The 22483-nt window shown below is 46.1% G+C and overlaps 1 protein-coding gene across 1 annotated transcript in view; it reads left to right on the top strand.

Annotated features, from left to right (window-relative positions):
- SLC13A3 (solute carrier family 13 member 3) overlaps positions 1-22483 on the top strand; it is a 61036-nt gene that overhangs the window by 32038 nt on the left and 6515 nt on the right. Inside the window, exons 4-10 of the mRNA XM_019749727.3 lie at positions 2610-2676; positions 5497-5667; positions 6829-6954; positions 8656-8751; positions 9694-9798; positions 12242-12339; positions 15083-15195. Of these exons, the coding sequence (XP_019605286.1) occupies positions 2610-2676; positions 5497-5667; positions 6829-6954; positions 8656-8751; positions 9694-9798; positions 12242-12339; positions 15083-15195 (776 nt within the window). The remainder of the gene's footprint in view (positions 1-2609; positions 2677-5496; positions 5668-6828; positions 6955-8655; positions 8752-9693; positions 9799-12241; positions 12340-15082; positions 15196-22483) is intronic.

The following is a 22483-nucleotide window of genomic DNA, read 5'->3' on the forward strand; positions in this document are numbered from 1 at the left end:
CACACACTGGGTGTTTATGTCACACAGTTCTGGAGGCTGGAAAGCCCAAGATCAAGGTGCCAGCAGATTCAACGTCTGGTGAGAGCCCACTTCCTGCTTCATAGCTCCTCATCTTCTCACTGTGTCCACACATGGTGGGAGGGGCAAGAGAGCTCAGTGGGGTCTCTTTTATAAGAGCGTTAATCCCATTGTGAGGGCTCCACTCTCAGACCTAATCACCCCCCAAGGGCCCCACCTCCTAACACCATCACACTGGGACTTAGATTTCGACATAGGAATTTAGGGCAAACACAAACATTCAGTCTGTAGTAAACGGGTCGACTCCTTAATCTTCTTCACAACCCTTGGAGAATTATTACTTCCATTTTATGAATTAAATAACTGAGCTACAGAGAGGTTAAGGGATTTATCTAAACCAGTGTTTCTCAAGCTCAGCACTGTTGACATTCTGGTTGAAATAATTCTTTGATGTGGGGTCTGTCCTGGGTATTGGAAGACGTTCAGCAGCATTCCTGGCCTCTACCTACCAGATGCCAGCAGCACCCTCCCACCCCCACCCGAGTTGTGACAACCAGAAGTGTCTCCAAACATTGCTCAATGTCCCTTGGAGGCAAAATTGACCCCGGCTGGAACCACTCATCCAAGGTCACATAGTAAGTGATGGAGCTGTGATCTGAACCAAGAACCCATGTGTTCAGCTACCAGCCAAATGCCCAATGCCCAGGGATGGGTTCTTTTGCCCTTAGTGATGGTTTCAGCTGCAGGAACTTTTAATCCCTTCGATTTTTCTTGTCCCCAAAACACTATCAAAGGCTTCTAGGGAGACTGACCTATCAAGCAAAGGATACTTTTAAAATAAAGTCAGATCCTGTCCTGAATCCTCTGCCCAAACACTCCCCTGGTTCTGCTCCCATCTGGCTCAGAGGAGAAGCCAAAGTTTTGCTGTGAGCCCCTGGTATGATCCAGCCCACCCCTTGCCACTTCTCTCACCTCACCTGTTCCTCTCCCACTCCCTCAGGCTCCGCTAGCCCCACTGGTCTCCCTTCTGCCTCTGGACCCACCAGACACACTGTCACCCCAGGGCCTTTGCATCTGCTCTTTATTGCACTGGAGGTTTGCATGGCTCCCCTCATCTTCTTCAGGTTTGATGTCACCTTCTCAGTCAGACTTTTCCTGACCACCCTTTATAAAAGGTGTCCCACCCCAGAATACCTGTCCCCTTCCCTGCTTTTTCTCCGTGACACTCTTTTCCATCTTACATGCTGTGTATATACATATATATACTTACTTGTTTATGGTCTGTCCCCCTTAGCAGAAGGTAAGCTCCACAAGGACATGGATTTTCATGTCCTGTCACTCAGTGACATTACTGATGGATTGATTGGCGAGGGTTCACGTGACTGAGTTCTGGCCCTGGACTCCAAGTCGCACCAGGTCTTGTCTAACAACCGAAACACATCCACACCTTATTCGTTCTCAGCATCTCTGTGGCCGCTAATCTGGTGCAGTCATCATCCTCTTACCTGGGACATGCAATAGATTCTGAACTGGTCTCAGACTCTGAACTGAGCTTCCAATTTTGCCCCGCTACAGTCCATTTTCCCCTTCCAGACCCAGAGACATTTGTGAAATGTCAGTCACATGATATCCATCTGGGACTCTAAATCCTGCAAGGGTTCTCCATCCTTGATTTGACTTCTGACTTCTGTTGACCTCTGCCTACCTCACTCCCACCTTTCCTAGGCCTTCCCTACTCACTACTTTCCCAACACACTGGCCTTTTCATGGCTCCTCAACTCTGCCAAGTGTCTTACCCCAGGGCCTTTGCACTTGCTGTTCCTGTTACCCAGGACCCTCTTCTCATGGCTCTTCATGTGACTGGCTCCTCTTTATCCTTGAGGTCTTAGATCAAATGCCATCCACTGATGGTGTCTCTCTGTTGACCTAATCACAGTTGATCATCTACTTCCTCTCCCCACTCTGCAATTACTTTCCTTCACATGGCCCGGTTTTATTTCCTCCATCACTTTCGTCACCACCTGAAATTTTCTTTATGTGTTTGTTGTCTGTCTCCCCTTCTGGAATATAAACTTCATGGGAACAGGGACCTTGTTGTATATTGTTCACTGTGTACCCCAAGTTCATGGTCAATAGCACATAGTAGGTGCTCAATAAATCCTTTTTGAATGAATGAGTGAGAGATTGGGGTCACCCATCCCATTGCTGATCCATTACCACTCATAACTAGTTTTTCCCAAACATCCCTTTGGCAATGGCTGTTTTTAATCCCTTCGATTTTTCTTGTCCCCAAAACACTATCAGGCTTGAGTTATGGGTTGTCAAGCAGTCTTGCAGCTAACTCCCTGCCCACAGGTCTGGGGTCATCTCCAAATGGGAGTGGGTGGGACAGGAAGATGGAATGTTGAGTGCCTTGTTTTATTTCTTTGTTTGTTTGTTCATTCATTCATTCATTCATTCGATTCAGTGAATACTGTGGGATCCTTGGCAAAGGGCAGAGCCTGAGGAAACAATCTTGACGGACTACAAAAGAGGGGGTACACTCTGTCCTGTTCACATGACACTAAAGACATCATGCTCTTTCCTCCTAGCTGCAGTGCGGACAAATGGCCTACACACCGTGCCCACGGAGATGCAGTCTCTTGCCAGCACAGAAGAGTAAGTTCCCGGTGAAAATCGTAGAGGAGCCAGTGCTTAGTCCAAGGAGATGACGAGCAAGAATTCAGTGCCGCAAGCAACCCCCTCTCGTCTCTGTCTGTTTGTCCAAATGACCTAATTGCCCACATTTCCACCACTCGTCCCTTGGGCTTAAGCACAGACTTCCACAGACCCCTTAAAAAGCACAAATGTGGACAGGGCAGGGGAGCACATTAAATCCCTCGAGTCCTGATGACTGAAGAGTCTCAGAGGAGGGCCCAGAAGAGCAGGGAAGCACATGCCGCATGCTAGGCAAGGACAAGAGGGGTGCAGACCAGCTCACGAGGCCTTAAGGCACAAATATCCTAGGAGACAACACTCATCTTCACACGTATGTGAGTCAAGGAGCACCTTGACATGGATGGCACGTTCCGCCTTTGATGTCCTTTGTACAGGACAGCGTGGTTGAGCTCCTGGGGGGTGGAGCCACGCAGACCTGACTTTGAACCCTGGCTCTGCTGCTTACCTGCTGTGCCCTTTAAATAAGTCACTTAACCTTTTCTGAGCCTCAGTGAGTTTCGCGTACCAACTGACAGAGGAGATATTGGAACCCACCTTACAGGGTTGTTTTGCGATTGAATGAGGTAATATGGACCAAGCAGGTTGCAAGGCCCTACATGCACGGATGGTAGCACTTGTTAATAGCATCGTTATCTCGATTTAATGGTGATGCAATAGCAGGGAGTAAAGTGGTTTGCTGAAGGCAGTGCTCGGCATCGATCAGGTCTGGTTCATTCATTCAACAAATATTTAGTGAGAGCTTTAGGATGAGCCCGGCACTGCTGTGGATACAGCAGAGAAAGACAAAAAAATCCTAGCCCTGGGGAGCTTAGGTCCCAGTGACCAGGAACTAATTACACGAGTAAAATCCATAATACATCAGATGGTTGGCAAGTGCTATGTAGGAGACCAAAGCAGGAAAGAGGGCCAGGGCGGGGGACTGGGAGTGGGAAAGGGCAGTTTTAAAATGGGTGGTTAGGGAAGGCCTCTGAGAAGGTCATGCTTGAGCAGACACCTGCAGGTGAGGCGTCATGGAGGGTGCGTGGCAAGTGTTCTCAGCTGAGGGACCAGCAGGTACCAAGTGCCTGAGAGTCCAAAACAGACAGGAAGCCAGTGTGGGTGGAGTAGGGGGAGTGGATGGTAGGAGGGGGTGTCAGATTGTCTGTGTGGTTAAGAGGGCAGTGGTGGGGGACAGAGTGGGTGGGACTTCACAGGCCATTGAAATAGTCTTGACTTTGAATGAAAGAGGGGCTGATGGAGGGATTAACAGAGAAGGAACATGATCTTACGTCTGATTGTCTTATCCCCTGGCCTGTGCTCCTTCCCGGCCTCATTGGGGAGCCCTGAGTCCCACTCTGAGATCTGGGTTCTGTGATTGGCCCAGCCACTCACGGCCATGCAGCCCGGGAATCGGTGTTAACCGTCTGCCTACACAGAGCGTAGTGCTGAGTTCGCTGGGAAACACCTGAGCCCCACTCTCTGCAACGCCATGTGCATTGGATGCAAACTGTTTCCTCCCTGGGCCTCAGTTTCCCCATCTGAACAAAGAAGGGGTTGCAGGAGATGGGCCCTAGGGTCCTTTCTGTTCTCTCGGTCTCACTGTGAGGCTCATTCTGGTTGGGTTCCCCGATCTGAGGGAGGCCATAGTTCCTGACCAAGCTGCTCACCCCGAGAAGCCAGGCTATGACATGGGGTCTCCAGCTGCTTCTCATCCTTGCCTTCCTTTCAGATCCCAGATCGTGTCCCCGTTGCCCACTGGAGAAAGGGTCCCTCGTGTAGCAATTAAGTCAGAAGGCATTTGAAGTATCTTTTATTCTTAAAAAAAAAAATCGATTTGTTACACAGGAGCAATTCTTAATTCCATTCACTTATAAATAATATTTTACAATTGCACGTCTTAATTTACAAATGCTCTTAAATAAAAAGAAAGATATACTCAGTATCTCACAAGGATAGATTAAAACCGTTACGTGACGACCATTTTAGATTATTGATTGATATTTCTCTATAAACATAAACGCATTTTTAAATAAAAATATTAATAATGCTACATATGCTATTTTGTAACCTGCTAGTTCACTTAATGAACTGTAGTTAACATCTTTTCACCTCAATACATTTGTGTCAACCTCATCTTTTAATTATATAATGAACAATTCTAATTTCATTCTTTCCCCAAACTCTTTCACTATACAAGGAAAACAACCCAGAAATACAAATAAAGAATAAAAGAGGGAAAAAAATCCATGATTCCACCCCCAAGAAAGACACCAAATGGACTTTGCCTATACCATTCTAGACTATTAATATTCGTATATTCATGATACGTGAATTTTTTTAATTAAAAAAAACCACTAGTGCTGTTACCTACCTTTTCCCTTCATATAATAGACAGCTTTCACCTTAATACACACTCCCCTAAATCATCATTTTTAATAGCTGCATTGGTGTTCTATCCAGAAAGAGGATCATCTTTATTTAGCCAATCCCGTTTTAATGGAGACGTAGGTTATTTTCAATTCAAATTACATTTAATACCATGGTAAACTCTTGTACCCACATCCAATGCACCTGACCAATTATTTCTTTAGGGTAAATTCTGAAGAGTAGAACACCTAAGCTGAAGGGCTGCACGTTGTTAGAAGTTTTTGATGCCCGTGCCAATTACCTTCTAGAAAGACCACTTAGCTCTCCCAACCCAAACAATGTGTGAGCCATCCCCCTGTGAGGTCAGGATTTCTGAGTGTGTTCTGAACGGCTTCTCTTTGGGTTTGTTTCAAGCAAAGACGGCCCTGAGGAGGTGGAGGCTTCATGCTCCAAGAAGGAGGAAGAATATCGCAGAAACATCTGGAAGGGCTTCCTCATCTCCATCCCCTACTCAGCCAGCATCGGGGGCACTGCCACCCTCACGGGCACGCCCCCCAACCTCATCCTGCTTGGCCAGCTCAAGAGGTAAAAGCAAGTGTCCCGCGACTGGCATGGGAGTTTCTGCTCCTTCTCCCCGCCCCCTCCTTCATTCAGCATGCTGGTGGTGTGTGTGCAATGCTTTCTATTAGCCAGGCTCTGGGGACCCAGCAAGGCACAAAACCCAGCAAAGTCTCTACCCTGGGGGTTTCCCATTCTGGGCGGGAGACAAGCAGTAAAGGAAAAAGCAGATGAATGTGATATGTCAGTGCGATGAGTTATGAAATAAAAGTAAAGCAGGATAAGGGGGTAGAAGTGACAGGAGAGGGTACTATTTCATACAGGTTGGTCAGGGATGTGTGACCGCTCTACTAAGGTCACATTGGAGCAGAGACTTAGTAGTGAGAGGGAGTGAGCTATGTGGACACGAGGGAAGAGCTTTCCAGACAGAGAGACTAGCCTGTACAAGGTGAACAGCACAAAGACCAGTGAGCCTGGCGTGTAGAAGGTAAAGGGGCTTGTGGCAGGAGATGAGGTAAGAAGAGGTGAGACTAAGGCAACTGTTGTAAGGACTCCAGCTTTTCCTTCAAGTGAGATGGGGAGTCAATGCAAAGCTGAGAGCAGAGAAGTGATATGATGTAGCGTCTGCTTTAAAATCTAACCCCAACTGGAGGCCTTGGTCTGTGGGATGGGAAGAGTTTTCAGGCGGCCTGGCCATCCTGACATGAGCAGACTTTGTTCCAACTTGAAAAGAAATTAGGGAAAAAATGCTGGCGCTGTATGTAAAAATATTAAACATGAAGGATTTTGAGTAAATTGCATGCAAATTATATGCAAACAACATGCAACTTTAATTGCACAGGCTTGGCCCTTCTAGTCTGGGAGGAGGGGATTTAGAAGGAATGCCAAGTAATATGGGGTTCTGATTCTCCCGCTGGGAGTCTGGGGACCCAAGGAAATGGCTGCCCTGAGTGTTCTCCTTGGGCTGTGCTCCCCAAATACATTTTATTAATTTATTCTGATTCTATACATTATAGGCACATTATAGAACACTCACAAAATATAGAAAAAATAAAAAATTTGAAATACCTTTAATTCCACTGTTATATTTAACATACTGCTTATAGGTTTTTTATGTACACACACACACACACACACACACCCAGCATGGCTGAGCTTGGCCAGCTCTCACTTCCCTCTTTATTCCAGTTTCTTCCCACAGTGCGACGTGGTGAATTTCGGCTCCTGGTTCATTTTCGCCTTCCCGCTCATGCTGCTGTTCCTGTTGGTGGGATGGCTGTGGATCTCCTTCCTGTATGGGGGAATGACCCTGAGGTACCCCTCATGTTTAACTGAGCTTTGAGCCTGACTGAACTGTGTGGGACCCAACTTCCTTCTCACTGGGGAGTGGCCTTCCTAAGTCTCCGTCTCCTCCTACGTAAACTGAGGATTGTCCCTATAATTTCATGTCATCTTCTCACGTGGTGACTGCAGGAGACCTCGCCTCCTAGGGATGTGATAATTATGGGTGGTGTGGGACCTACCTGCCAAGCCCAGACCTTCAGCTATTAATAACTCACCCATCAGCAATACTAATATACTACCAAAAACACAATTTTATTTTAATAGACATTGTGAAGTCGTTCCCCATAAGAACCGTGCTAATTTGTTCTCCCATTTACCATGTATGAGAGAATCTGTTTCCATGCAGCAAAGTGGATTTTTGCCAATCTGATAAGAAACAAATAATTTGCATTTATTTTACTGAGAGTAATTTTGAGCCACTTTTCCTGTTGAGGGGCAATATGAAAAGTTTTTATGTATTCATGGGAACCACAGGTATTTCCTTTCCTGTGAATTGTTAAACTGCGTTTATATCCTTTGCACATTTTCCAAATGGATTATTGGTTTCAGTCTTATTGATTTTTAGTACTCTTTATATATTGAAAGATTAGTGATTATTTTGCAATATGAGTTGTAAATGTTTTTTCCTGAAATTTTTTTTACTTATAGTGCTTTCTTATACAAAGAATTTTTAAGAAATTGATTATGTAGATGAATTTATTAATTTTCTCTCATATGACTTCTGAATTTTCAGTTACAGTTAAAAAGATCTTCCCATTAAAGGAGTTATAAAAAAGTAACCACATATTTTCTTCTAGTATTTTTTACATTTTTCGCATTTACATTTTTTGTGTATTTGGAGTTTATCCTTAGGGTGCAGTGTAAGGTTTGGATCCAACTTCATTTTTCGTCCCAGTTGACCATCCAGTTGTCCTAACACCGTTTATTGACACACAAAAGTTCTTCATTTTGATGAAGTCCAATTTATCTATCTTTTGGTTCCTTGATCTTTTGGTGTTATATCTAAGAAATAGTTGCTCCGAGGCATGAAAACTTACCCCTATGTTTTCTTCTAAGAATTTTATAGGTTTAGCTCATACATGTAGGTCTTTGATCCATTTGGAGTTAAATTTTCTATATGGTATGAGGTAGGGATCTACATTCATGCTTTTGTACCTGGCTATCCTGTTGTCCATTTGTTGAAAGGCTGTTCTTTCCCCCATTGAATGGTTTTGGTGCTCTTGTTAAAGATCAATTGACCATAGACGTGTGGGTTTATTTCTGGACTCCCAATTCTATTCCATTGATTTATATGCCCAACACCATTGACTGAATAGCCCATCTTTTCCACACCCATCTGTGGTACCCACTTTATCACAGACTAAAGCCCCATTTGTGTTTGGGTCTATTTCTGGACTTTCTATTTCATTTCATTCATTTGTCTGTTTGTTCATGTGTCTGTTTGACCCCCTAAAGGATTTTAAGCCTGGGAGTCATATGATCAGATTCACAGTTTTGAAAGGTCATCCAGGCTGTAGATGGGAGAACAGATTTTAGAAAGGGAAGACAGAGGCAGGGAGGCTCAGCAGGCCATGGCAGTCTCCAGAACAGAGATAATGAGGCCTGGCCAGGTGTTGGTTGGTGAGGGAAGAAGTTAGTGGCTACTCCTGAACTCCCCACTTTCTGTTTCAGGGGGTGGCGGAAGAAGAAATCTGAGATCAGAGCTGATGCAGAAGAGAGGGCTGGAGCGGTGATTCGGGAGGAATTCCAGAACCTGGGACCCATCAAGTACGTGGCATGGGGGTCTTTGGGGTGGGGAGAGAGCTGGCCTGACCCCTGGGTCCCCGGGAGCTGAGTCCCAGGGGAATTTCAGGACCAATGGCCTGAAATGGGATCCTGAAGACCGAGGGTAGGGAGGTGGCTTATACAGTCAGCCTGTTGCCCTGGTGCTGGGGTAGGTACCCTGAGGACCAGCAAGCCCCTCAGGGTATACTTGGGATGGGGACCTGCCACCTTCCCTTCTAATGCACAGGGTGGGACTGCCTTGGGTGGCTTCCAGGACCTTGTTTAATGCATGTTTCTCATGTGGTGAAAATATCTACGAGTTAGTAGGCCTGCACACAGGCTGACTCTGCCACTAACTTCCTGTGTAGTCTTGGGCAAGGCACTAACCCTCTCTGGGCCCTGTTCCCCAATCCGTGAAATGGACACATTGGGTAGATATTTGCTCCAATGTTGAGGATTCTCTTTCTACCTCTGTGTACCCCTCTCTCCATTTCTGTTCCTCTCTGCATCTGCCTCTATGGAGATTGTTCTTCTCTTTGCCTACCTCTCTGTTTCTGTTTATCTGTTTCCTTTCTCTCTGCTTTTCTGATTCTCTCTCTCTCTCTCTCTCTCTCTCTCTCTCTCTCTCTCTCTCTCTTTCTCTGTCTCTCTTTCTCTCCTCCTTAGGACCCTGGGAAATCCCTGGTGGGAATGTATAAATACTTTGGTGGGAGGGGTGCTTGATGCTCACACCTTCTTGGGGAGTGTGGAAGCCCCAGGACAGGAAACACACCATGGGACACCCCCCTCCTCACTCTGCGGGCTCCCTGGGGAGTGAGTTATTTTTTTCAGTTTCTCAGAGGCAGGGCCCGGGCCCATCATGCTGTGGGCACCTGCCTGAGGCCTTTCCACGCCGTGGTCCACCCGAACCCACAGTCACCATGTGTCTGCATCTCTATGCCACAGGTTTGCTGAACAGGCCGTTTTCATCCTTTTCTGCATGTTCGCCATTCTCCTCTTCTCCCGGGACCCGAAGTTCATCCCTGGCTGGGCCAACTTCTTCACCCCCGGGTGAGCCTCTGGGGCCCCACAGGATGGGGTCCAACAGGGAGGATTCTGGGGTGAGAGCTGATGGTTTCCATCAGACCCATCCGAGAGAGAGAGAATGGGAGCTACATACATCATGCACAAAATTTTAGTAGGCACAGATGAAATTAATTTTGATAATTTATTTAACCCAATATAGTAGTTTAACATGTCATCCATATAAAAATTATTTCTGAGCGATTTTGCTTTTCTTTTTCATACTGAATCTTCAAAACTGGTGTGTATTTTACACTGCAGCACCTCTCGGTTTGGTCTTCCTACACTTCAGGTGTCTACTAGCTCCACATGGCTGCTGGCCGCCATACTGGATAGACCGCGCCACACGTTTCAGCTCAGAGTCTCAGTCTCCCCTCTGCTAAAATGGATGATACAAGTTCTGCTCTCACGAGGGTTGTTACAAGGGAGAAATGACATGATTTCATGGAGCCAAGAGAAGTGGCTCTTATTAGCATTCTTTTATTCTCATTACTATTCTTTTCATTTTTCCAAAATGTAGGTGATTGTTATAGTACCAAAATGTAGGTACTTTGTTATTTTTCCTTCAGATTAAAAAAAAAAAAAAAGGGTATTATAAACATTCCAGTAATACAAAGAAAGTGAAAATCACCTAGAATCTCCATCCTCAGATCTGATATACATTTTTAATGACTTAAAAAATGCCTTTCTGGGAGCTGTTCATACATCTCGACTACATTGGTGGTCACAGGACTGTGCACATTACTCAGCACTCATTTACCCGTATCCTTTAAATGGGTGCATTTTATTGCTTGTTCATTACACTTCAATAAAACTAACTTTAAAAATACATGCAAACTAGGTAAACAGAAATCTACCTAAACACAAGATTTTTTAATAAGAAATATGATTACAGTGAAGATATTATTTGTGATCTGCTTTTTTCTTTTTTTGGCTAATTATAAAAGTTATGAAGATTCATTATAAACAATGCTGACTTGAAAAAGGAAAAGTTAGTTGCCTTTAATCTACCTCTGTCCAACCCCCCACTCATTATCACAATTAACAATTTGGTGCACAACATTGCAGACACACACACACACATTAATATACACACAGACATGTATGTGTACATATAACAAAAAATTGGAAAATACAATAATATGATCATGGACAACTTGCTATTCCATTCTTTTTAAACACTGCTTAGTATTCTATAGAATAGGAGTATCTTCATTTATTTTATCAATTCCTTTGGTTGTATTTCTATATCAGTACATAAAGCCTGATATTATATTTTTGTTTTTAAAAAAACAGATGCAGGGTATTTCATTTTATATATATATATATATATAGTACATTATTAAACACAATTTATTTAAACAGGCCTCTACTAAAAGTCTTTTTTTTTTTTACTATTATCAACAATGACATCCGTGTACATAATCTGTGTACAAGATTCCACTTATTTCCTGAGGATAAATTCCTACAAGTATAATAACTGGGTCAAGGGGTGTTGAAACATGCTGCCCTTCAGAAGGTTAAACCTGTTTGTTTTCCCTCCACCCCTGTTAGTTTCCCAACATGCTCATTTGGTATTATCCCCCTTTTCAAGTTTGCCTGTCTGTTCCAAGACGAGTAGTACTCCATTAATGTTTTTGATGTGTGTTTTTCTAATATAGTGATATTGGCCATCTTTTCCAGTTTTTTGGCCATTTGAGCACTCTTCCCAAATGTGTGGGCTGAAAAAGCTTTTGTTAGCAGCTGGCTCTGTGCTTCATTGAAGGTGGAGCCAGAAATATCTCGGTTTATCGCCCATCTCCTCCATCACCATGGTCTGACCTTGAGCAAGTTGCTTCTGCTCTCTGAGCCTCACATTCCTCATCTAAAATGAAAGATGCCTGCCCCCGAGGGCTGTTTCTGAGACTTCTGTGAGTTTCATGTCTGCACAGGACACACTGTGATCCTTGAAAGATAGTAGTTAGGTTTTGAGCGGCTCTGAGTCCGGTTTTACTGGTGTGAATGGGCTGCATCTCCATGTAGTAAGCTGCCCATCCCAGGAGGAATGCAAGCAGAAGCTGAACAAATACAGGCTCTTACAGGAGTCCATGGGGGCTCCACAGACCCTAGTATTCTGTGGCTCTCAGATTCTTCCCTCTTTGGTCAAATCCCTCTTCCTGGGGTCCTTGAATTAGGAAGATAAACATTTGTTTGGTTCAAGCAGCGGCTACATGCCCCAGGGAGCTATGGATAAAGGGCTTTTACGTCCGTCCATGGGCGGTTACACCCATACTGGGTTCAGTGCAGGGCAGAAGCCAGAGGCCTCCAACCAGGCCCCTTTACAGAGACCCTAATTCCCTCCCACCTCCCACAAATCCTCATTTGTAAATCTGCCAAACCTTGGTTTGCTCAGAGGCCTGAGGTCACATGCTTTGGGGTCTTGTCATTGTAGGTTTCTTTCTGATGCCGTCACCGGTGTAGCCATTGTCACCATCTTGTTCTTCTTCCCGTCGCAAAGGCCCTCTATCAAGTGGTGGTTTGACTTTAAAGGTAAGGTGGACACAGCGGGGGTCTCGGTGGGCTCAGTAAAGACTGTGGCCTGGGGCATGGGAATCGGTGGCCTTGGAGGCAGGGCCCAAGCCCAGGTTCTGACAGCCCCACTGCCTGAGCCACAGGCCCTGATTCTTTCGTACCCTGGTTTCCTGTCTGAGTGGTTACCTTGTCTGGGCACCTAGGGCTGCCAGACACCCACGTGCTAAATACCGCGGGCTGTGTGTTTTTGTATAGCCCTTGAGCTAAGAATGGCTTTCACATTTTTAAATGCCTGGAAAGAATCAAGAGAAAAAATATTTCCTGACACATGAACATTCCATGAAATTCAAATCTCAGTGTCCGTAAGTAAAGTTTGTAATTTCTTCAATAAGAAATTCGTGGACTTGTTTATTCTCTTTAGTTATATAAGTACCTACGCAATAGCCTCAATTTTATCTCTTGGCCCACACAGCCCAAAATATTGACTTTCTGGTCCTTTACAGAAGAACTTTGCCGCCCCTGGGCCCAAGGCAGACGTTGCAACTCGGTTACCTAAGGGGCCAGACATGAAAACCTCAAGCTGGGTTTACATGAACCTCAAGCTGAGGGGACTGAGGCAAAAGTGCCTAAAAGCATTCAGATTCAGCTCAAAAGAATCACTGAGCCCTCCAGAGCAAAGCATCTGTAGGCTGGCCTTGGCCTTCAGACTCCATGGGCTTCCCAGCAGGTGTCTGGAAGGTGCCAACACTGCCCCCCCCCCCCCCCCCCCCCGTGACAGAGGCTGTGTCAGGGTAATCTCTGTCCAGGACAATGCGATAGGAAATAAGGCTCATAATCTATTTTCTATTGTTGAAAAACATCGAGTATTACACAGGATAGCTCCAATTTTGGAGGGGTGGGGGTTTGTGTACGGGGAGTAGAGGGGAAGGGTCAGTACGGAGAGGATTTCCCAGCAGAGCTGGACTTCGAGGGGGCTGGTGCCGGCTCCAGGGAGGCTTAGGCTGTGGGCTTTGGGACTCACGATTGAACAGGATTGAGCTGTTCCCTCCATCTCTGCTTCTCCGTCTTGCTTCCAAGTAACTTCCCTCACCTTTCACTCTGTGCACCATTTCTTGGTCTCGTCATAGTCTCTACTGTTTCCTAGCTTTTGTGTCTTTATAGTTTCTGCTTCATGGCAGTCCCGGCTTTTTTATAACTTCTGTTCCCTTGTAGCGTCCTCTGCCTCGTAATGCCCACCACTCCCTCCTCGTACTTGCTCCCACAGCTTCTGCTGCTTCTTGCCGCCTCATTTTCTGCGCCTCGTAGCTGCTAGTCCCACAGCCTTTCTCCTTCCTCATGGCTTCCACTCTCTCGCAGTGGCGACTCCTTCAAGGGTGTCTGCTCCCTCACAGTCTCTGCCTCCTCCAAGTAGCTGTTTCCTCGTGCTTTCTGTTCCTCACAGTTTCTGCTTCCTCGTAGTATCTACTTCCTCCGTTTCCACTTCCTCGCAGAACTGCAGCCCCCTCATGCCCCTCCTATGTCATGCGGCTTCTCTGTCCATCCTTTCACCTGTAGTTGTCACTTCTCTTCCCCTGTTGTCTCTCTACTTCCCACCGATGCTTCTGAAAGGAAGAATCGGGTTGGTCTCGTTTACTCTTATTTGGGCAGATCTTCCCCCACTAGTCTACCCCGTTGCCTCATAGATTCCTGGCCAGCTTATGGATTGGCTGTTCTGGATCAGGTCCCATCCATGGTTCTGTCACCTGTGGGTGGGCTTATAAGACCCAGAGCTTCCTCTTGTCTGGGGCTGTGGTGAGGGCACCATGACATAGAGGTCTGGTATCCCAGCTCTGTCACTAATTGGCTGGGTGACCTCGAGTAAGTTCCTGTATTCTCTGGGCCTTGCTTTTCCACTTAAAAACGAGCAGGTCCCTTAGACACTTGTCACCTCTGGCTTTAGTAGTTCTACTGAACGGGGGTTGCAAACTCAAATGGCTACAGAGAAGTAACATTTACGTAGGCAGCAGGTTGGGTGCAAGAAAATGTGTTTCGTGAAACATGGCCCTCCCTGTCCATCTTTCCTTTCCTAGTAAGTGACAAGAGCCTGTGGAAAGCAGGGTTTCCTGGTGACACTGCCACGCCCGTTCGTGTATGTTTTGTCTATGGCTGCTTCATGCTACAATGGCAGCCCAGTTGCAACCGAGGCTGCAAAGCCTAAATTATTCACTCTCTCACCTTTTACAGAAAAGAGTTTACTGACCCCCCCCCGCATCTAACCACTGCACATACTGCCCCTTTTGAAAACATAGAAATCATCCCATAATTCCAGGGGCCAAGGATACCCTTAGTTTCTCTTCTCCGTAATTTCCTTCCTCTTTCTCTCTTCTCTGTACACATCCAGTTACAAAGAGAGCCTTTTGTCTTGCTTGAGGGCAAAAGTAACACTTACCCAGAAGGGCTGCTGAGAGAGTAAAAGGAGGTGGTGCCAGGTTCCAGGAGGTTCTCAAGCTGCGGGAGCCATGAAAACTACCCTCATTCTGAATAGAGCAGATGCCCCATCATGATGCTTGTGGGTTTTTTGTTGTTGTTTTTCCCCCTAAAGTTCCACAATTAGATGCTGGAGCCAGATCGTGGCTTTCTGGAGAACCCTGAGTGTCCGCACAAAGATAGGGCTACCGGGACCTGTGTCCCCTCCTCAGACTGAGTGTCCCGAGTGTGTGTGGGTGTGTGCCCAGCGGGGCCAGTGTCCCCTCCTCAGGCTATGTGTCTTCTCTCTGCCCAGCTCCCAACACAGAGACAAAACCGCTGCTGACGTGGAAGAAGGCCCAGGACACGGTGCCCTGGAACATCATCCTCCTCCTGGGAGGGGGCTTCGCCATGGCCAAAGGCTGTGAGGTGAGTGTGGCGGGGGGCTGCAGGCTCGACCTCAGAGTGAGCGACTGCATTCCTCATTTGCCGGGTGGGATAATCCAAGTTCCCGTCTCAGTGCCTGGTGCTGCGCAGAAGGAGAGGAAGGAGGTATGATCTAGCACCTCAGGGAGCTCCAGGTGAACAGAATACTACTGCTACTACTACTAATATCATGGCTGGAGGGTTCTGAGAGCTCAGGGGGCTGCCACCATATTGGGCTCTCCCCACCCCCCACCCCCATGCCTGGCACTGTCCAACGTGCTGTACACATATTAACTGATTTAAACTTCCCAACAAGCCTACAAGGTGGATGCCATCAGAATCCCCATTCTATAGATTATAAAACTGAGGCACAGAGAAGTAAAGTAACTTGCCTAAGGTCACACAGCTATGTACTCAGGGTTAGAAACCAGGTCATTTGGCTCTAAGAGTGTATATTTATATCATAGTTCTTAGCCATGGTGATGTAAATGTTAGATATTACTCATATTAATTAATTATTATTCATGTTATTCTACAGGGCTCTGTGAGTTCAGAAGCGGGGCTGGGACTAGAGTGAGGCGCATATGGCACTGAGGATGCAGAATTTCAGGAGGCACTCTCTCAGGGTCGTGCTCCCTGCTCAGGGGAAGTGCAGCCTCAGTGTCCCACATGTATTATAATAGATTCTCTCATTGAATCCTCACCCGGACCCCAAGGGCTAGTAATATTTTTTACCCCCATTTTACAGGTAGGAAAACTGAGGCATGGAAAAATTAAGCAGCTCTCTTTCTTTCTTTCTTTTTTTAAACTTTTATTTATTTTAAGTGTGTTTTTCCAGGACCCATCAGCTCCAAGTCAAGTACCGTAATTGTTTCAATCTAGTTGTGGAGGGCGCAGCTCACACTGGCCCAGATGGGGATCAAACCGGCAACGCTGGTGTTATGAGCCTCGCACTCTAACCAACTGAGCTAACCAGCCGCCCCCTAAGCAGCTCTCTTAAGGTCATACAATTGCACTCTGCTTGGAAGCTGGAGTTTGAACTCCCATCGATCTAATTTCAGAGTCCCAGCTCCTAATGGCTCATTCTCGAGAACTTCCCAAGCATCAGGCTCTGCTTCCAAGCACTTTGCAAACACTGACTCCGTTAATCTTCATAAACACCACTGAAGTAAATGCTATTGCTGTCCCATTTCGAAGATGAGGAAACGGAGGCAACTTGAAACTAAATAGCATTCCTGTGTTTGTGCAGTCAGGAGATGGCAGAGTCAGGATTGAATCCACAGCTCACGATGCTGGGCCCCGCCCTGCCCCTAAATCTCTCCGTGTAAGCTGACACCTTCAAAACCAGTTAAGGGTCAGTCTGAAATTATGGTCAAGGAAACCTGAAATTGCTTCTCAGATTGCTTTCTTTTTTAAATTCAATTGAAAATTTCAGGTTTAAATAGTGTTACAGTGTAAATTAAGGTGCATGCTGGTCAGAAACCCAACCTTGGGGATCCAAATACTCGGATTCAAACCCGTGCCCTACCACTCCTTGCTCGGGCACTTTGGCCAAGTTCCTTAACCTCTCTGGGCTCCAGTTTTCTCATCTATCAATTGGCTCCAAGTTCTTACTCCGTAGAGTTGTTAGAAGTAATTAAAGAAGATAATGCTGATGCATTCCATAGCAAGCAGAAGTGCATCTTTATTCCATGGTTAGTGCAGGTTCTGCTTCCAGGAAGCAGACTCTGAGATGGAGAATCGAGCAGTGGGGTTATTAGGTGACCTTGAGGTCACCTCCCGTGGAAGAGGAAGGAACGAAGCAGGAGAGGGCATGGGGAGATGTACAGCTGTGAGGCAAGCCCTGTGAAGGCTCCACCAACCCTATAGGGAGTGCCAAGCTGAGATGGCCCTTCAGAGACATCCCAGTTGGTCTGAGATGGCCAGGCCTTTATATCCGGGCATCCCTCCATCAGTCTGTGGAGCTGCGCTGCCCCAGGAGTGGGTGTGACCTCCAGCAAGGCGACAACCTTTGGGCCAGGGGCTGATAGTGGAGGCTGTCTGCTGCCCACACTCCCCACACTGGGGCAACAGGAAAGGGGGCTCTGGGTGGCTCATTCAGGTTCTCTATACAGCCATTCTTTTTTGTGAGATAGATTTTTATGTTACTCCTTTTTTTCAATAAATAACACACGTACAATAGTACAGACTTCAAAAGGAGCCAAAGGCTGGATGAGCAAAAGTACTGCTGTTTTAGGAATCCCAAAGACCAGAGAGGTTAAGCGACTGATTCTGGGTAACACAGCTCATAGGTAGCAGAGCTGGCATTGAACTCAAGTCTGTCTGATTCTTCTCACTGCTGCCTCCTACTGGAGAGGTATTAAGGAAGGTGTCTTCAGAGGAAGTGACATGTTATTCAGGTCTTAAGGAGACCATGCAATGCAGTGGTAGAAGGCATGGGCTGTGGAACAAGACTATCCGGATTAGAATCACAGATCTTCCACCTCTTAGCTGTGTGCCTCAGTTTCCTCATCTGTAAAATGGGAATGATAACGGTCCCTATCTCATAGAGTTGTTACAATTAGTAAATAAGTGGAGACATGTGGAGAACTTAGAACATAGCCTGACATAGTTGGTTATTATGATTGGGCGTTGGGGAAAAGGGGAAATCAGAATCAAGGATGACACAGAGATTCTTACCCGGAACAACTCTGTGGAAATGTGCCATTTACTGAGATGCACTTAGCCTGACCCTGAGGCAGGGGGCAGAGGGGTGACCTGCACCCTAGAGGCTTCTCTGAGCTCAGGGTGTGGTGGGCAAAGCCCATCTCTTAGTGGCGGCTGGGCTGCAGGACCGCTGAGCATGCTGGGAGGCCAGTCTGGCTCCTGGCCCAGCCCTGGGCAGCCGGCCGGGGTTTCTGTTCAACGAGGGCTTTGTGTAGCCGCTGTCCCCTTCCCCCAGCCCCTGCTGGTACCACCCCCTCCCCAGGCAGCACAGCCTGCTCCAGAGGGACCAGAATGCTCATGGCACGTCCTGTTGCCTGGTCCCTGCCCAGTGCCCTTGCCAGGCCACAGTGATCGCCTGTGGCTTAGAGGTCTTTGGATGGGGCCCATGGTGAGCCTGGATGTGTGGACTCCCGCGTGATCGCTCCGAATGGCTGGAAGCAGGTCCCAGGGCTTACTCTGAGTTTGGGCAACTCGTTTACACCCACTTAATGGTCTCCCCAGTTTTCTCCTGCTGCAAAACTGCCCATATATTTAGACTCTAGTCTGAAGGCTCCCACCGGCCTACACACAAGGCCCAGAATGGCTGGCCCTCCCACCTCCTGATGTCGGCTCCTATCTCTCTCCTCTCATTGGCTCCACTTCAGTCTCACTGGCCCATTAACATTCCTCAGCCACACTAGATTCATTTGCACCCCAGGACCTTTGCATTGCTTTCTCCCTGTTGAATGCTCATCTCCCTGAAATCTCTGAGGCCTCACCCTTCAGGTCTCAGCTCCAAGGTCCCAAGGCAGAAAGGACCTCCTGCCAACTTATCTAAAGGAGCCTTGCCATATACCCAGTCACTCTCCCTCTTATCACTCTGCTAACCCGTATCTACTCTCCCCCCAAATGACCCTGTCCATTTGTTTGTTTCCTGGGGTCTCTCTTACCAGAATGTAAGTTCCATGAGGGCAAGGGTCATATCCATCTTACCCACCACTGTTTCCGGCATCTAGAAGAGGCCTGGTGTATTACATGCTCACTCAGTAACTATTGTGGGATATGACCTACGAGATGGGATGTTTTGAGGACGGACGACACGATGGATGGATGAAAAGTGCCCAGTGGAGAGCTGATACGTACGCGGTGCTAAAACCCGGGGCCACTATCAACCTCACTGCTTTTCCTGTAATTGTACTATCTCATGGATAAACAACTGGCCTTATTCTGGCACCTTCACATCTATCTTATTGCATCTCTACCACAACAAACTTGTCTGCAAATATATTGAAGTTATTGAAAGTTGATGTAAATCAGAATCACGCAAGCCCTGTAGGCAAGTAGAAGCATGAGTCTTCTCTCCTTTCCCTCATTTCCTGCTTCAGAGCTGAGATTTATTGTTACTGTTATTTTAATTGGAGAAGTCGCCTATAACCCTCAATTTCTGAATAGGTCATTCTGAGCTCAGAATTCCATTCTTAAGGCAAGGCATCTCACTTAACTGGGCAAATCACAACTTCTCGGTGCCTCAGATTCTTCAACCGTAAAATGGATGCAATTATACTGCTTACCTAATGGGGTTGTTGTGAAGATCAAATAAGTTAATATTAGCAAAGTACTTAGAAAAGCACCCAGCACAGAGTAAGTTCTGTGTTGTTAAATAAATAATAAAAAATCATACTCAGTGCTTACTATGTATAGGAACTGTTTTTACGTGCACTCATTTAATCTTTACCATGACCCCTTGAAGAAATCAAGGAACAGAGATGTTCATTAATTTGCCCAAGATCACACAGCTTATAAGCAGTGCAATGGTTTGAGTGTTCACCTCACGTACCAAGCCTTTTCTTTTTTCTTTCCTTTAATCAAATTCACTGGCTGTCTCTGCCTACGAATTATTACACAAAATTGTAAACACACAGCCAAGCCTGCTGTGTTTTATGAGCCTTGTAAGAGATTTTCAAGGGTGTTTTTTATTGAGATTTCAACTTTAAACCTTTAACTTAGATCATAACACCCTCCTTGTAAGATGCGACCCTACTATGTAGCGCAGAGATCTATCTAGAAGAGGACCTGATTGAAGTGAGAGAGGAGAAGGAAGAGGGGGGCATCATCCTGACACTCAGCCTCCCCTTCCCACCGTTTTGCAGTGTGGCGTCAGGCACCTCTTGGCATTTTTGGGACTCACAGTTTGGCAACCATTGCACTGGGCGATTTCTAAGTGTTCTGCCACCTCTGGCATCTCGTGACTTGATGCTACTAATGACAGCTGGCATGCACTGGGCACATACCAAGTACCCAAGCAGTCTGTTAAGTGCTTTCTAGATTAGCTCCTTTTCTCCCAATAATAACTTTCTGGGATCAGTACTATTACATCCCCATTTACAGATAAAGAAATCAAGGCACAGAGAGGTTAAGTTACTTAACCAGGATGACACAGCTGGAAAGGATTATGATGGAGAACACACTTATATAGTCTGACTCCAGAGCCCTTTCTCCTTACCCTCTGGCCATACTGCCTCTGACCTTGCCTGTTGCTGGTCCCAGAGTCCCGGGGACACTGTGGGGTAGTGTGTTTTCAAGGAAACAGAGCTTCTGCTTCCTACGGGAATGGGAATGAGCAGGTCCTTAAGAGAAATCCAGACAGCCGGGGGTTCTCCTCTCTCATGTAGCTGTCAGACCTTCTCTAGCTGTGGGAGCTGAAGCAAGGACGTGAGTGGCTGCTGGGACATTGGTTGGAAGCCCATCACCCAGAGGCCTGGCTGCAGGGAAGTTCTTGGCTCCTCATTCATCCAAGTCATTAATATTCCCTCGCCAGCCCCTCTTCATTCAATTGCACACACTGCTGTCGGTCTCTTTGCCAGGGCTGTGGCCTCTGGGAAAAAACAGTGGCCCCATTTTTTCCTTATAGGGTTCCCTGGGCCAGAGGAGGGTTGGAGTCTCAACTCTGCCATGTGCCATAATTTCTAGGCTATCAGACAAACAGGGAAGCTGTGAAAGAAGCACCTTAATTTCACAAGTTCTCTCCTAGGGGAAAATATCTTTAAGCATTTATGATTCGTTCGTTGGAGGTAAGTTCAAAGCCAGATTGTAGGGACAAATGTATTCTTTGGTTTATGTAAACACAGAATGCTGTGTTCTAGAATCCATTGTGAAATTTTAAGTTCTGGGTAAGCAGTAAATTTTCTACTAAACATAAAAGAAATGTAGAAAGTTTGTTTGATAAACCAAAGTGGATTGGTACCAGAGGATGCTGGGTTGATAAAAGGGCTACGGCAGACATACACTTGATTCCAAATCTTAGGGGACTGACGCAGCGTTGCCCTCCATCAGCATCTAAGCCTACAGCTGTGGTAAAACCTTCAGAAGGAAAGGAGAATGTTTTGTGGACCATATGTTTTTCTGTGTGGCAGTTTTTAAGTTATTAGTTTTTAAAATCAGTGCTTTTTATTGGAAACAACTTGACCAAAAATCTGTCACAGAATTTTGAGACACATTAAAACAAAGTTTAATGAGAAAAAGAAAAAGAAAAAAAGGAAACGACCGGCAGGACGCGACCTTGCAGGTTTATTGAGCTATTGCTGCATGTTACCACCAGGGGGTAGCATCGAGCACAATTTTACATCTTCAGCTTTGCTGCTTTGGGGTCTTAATGAAGGCGTGTTGAACGCTGGGTAATTAAGGAGAGCAGAGCTGGGGGAGAGTGTACATATTAGATATTAGTAAATAGAGTAACTCCTGGAGAAGTCAGTGGAGAGAGCATGGAGATAATTCTACAGCACTGATGGCAGGGCAGAGTCTGGAGTCAGGGAGGCAACAATCTGGCCCTTTCTCTGTCCTGGAGGGTTGTGGTCAGCTCTGGGCATTGCTCTTCATTAAGAGGGGCGGTGACAGACTGGCACGTCCAGCGGAGGGTACCCGGATGACAGGGAGTTTTGCAGGAGCACATTAGCTTACAGAAGTACATGGCCCTGAGTACTTCTGTAACATAGGACGAATGTCCACCTTACGGGATGGATGGAAGGAGTCTAGGAGGTAATGTATGCAGGTGCCGGGCGCCCAATAAAGCTTCAATAATGGTGATTCTTATGATAATGAATAATACAGTGTTAATAGTGTTAATATTTGTGTTATTGTCATTTTAATAATAACCCTTATTACTGATCATAAATATCTTTATTATTGGTAATCATATTGATAGTGTTGTATTTGATATACTATATCTGATACATGTTTTTATATTATATATGATATGTATTATATCTTGTATATATTTTACATATTTTATGCATATTAATATGTTATATAATAATTATAAGATTAATATTTTGTGTAAATAATTGTGTGTCAGTATTTTTAAAATGAATAACCATCATTGGAAGAATGGGAGACTTATCATGGGGGGTCCAATTCTGCTCCCCCTAGAGCTCAGGGGTGCTAGACCCGCATGGGTTACGTGGTGTGGGCCCTGGGCCTGTGGAGTGTGGAACAGAGAAGAGTTCAGGAAGCAGAGAAGCTGATTCAAGTCCAGGCTCGACTGTGTGACCTCGGACCTGTCACTTCCCCCCTCTGCACCTCAGGCTCCCCATCTGTGAAGGGATTGACC

This window comes from Rhinolophus sinicus, chromosome 13 (assembly GCF_057876585.1).
Source record: "Rhinolophus sinicus isolate RSI-liver-muscle chromosome 13, RSI-T2T, whole genome shotgun sequence".
NCBI lineage: Eukaryota > Metazoa > Chordata > Mammalia > Chiroptera > Rhinolophidae > Rhinolophus > Rhinolophus sinicus.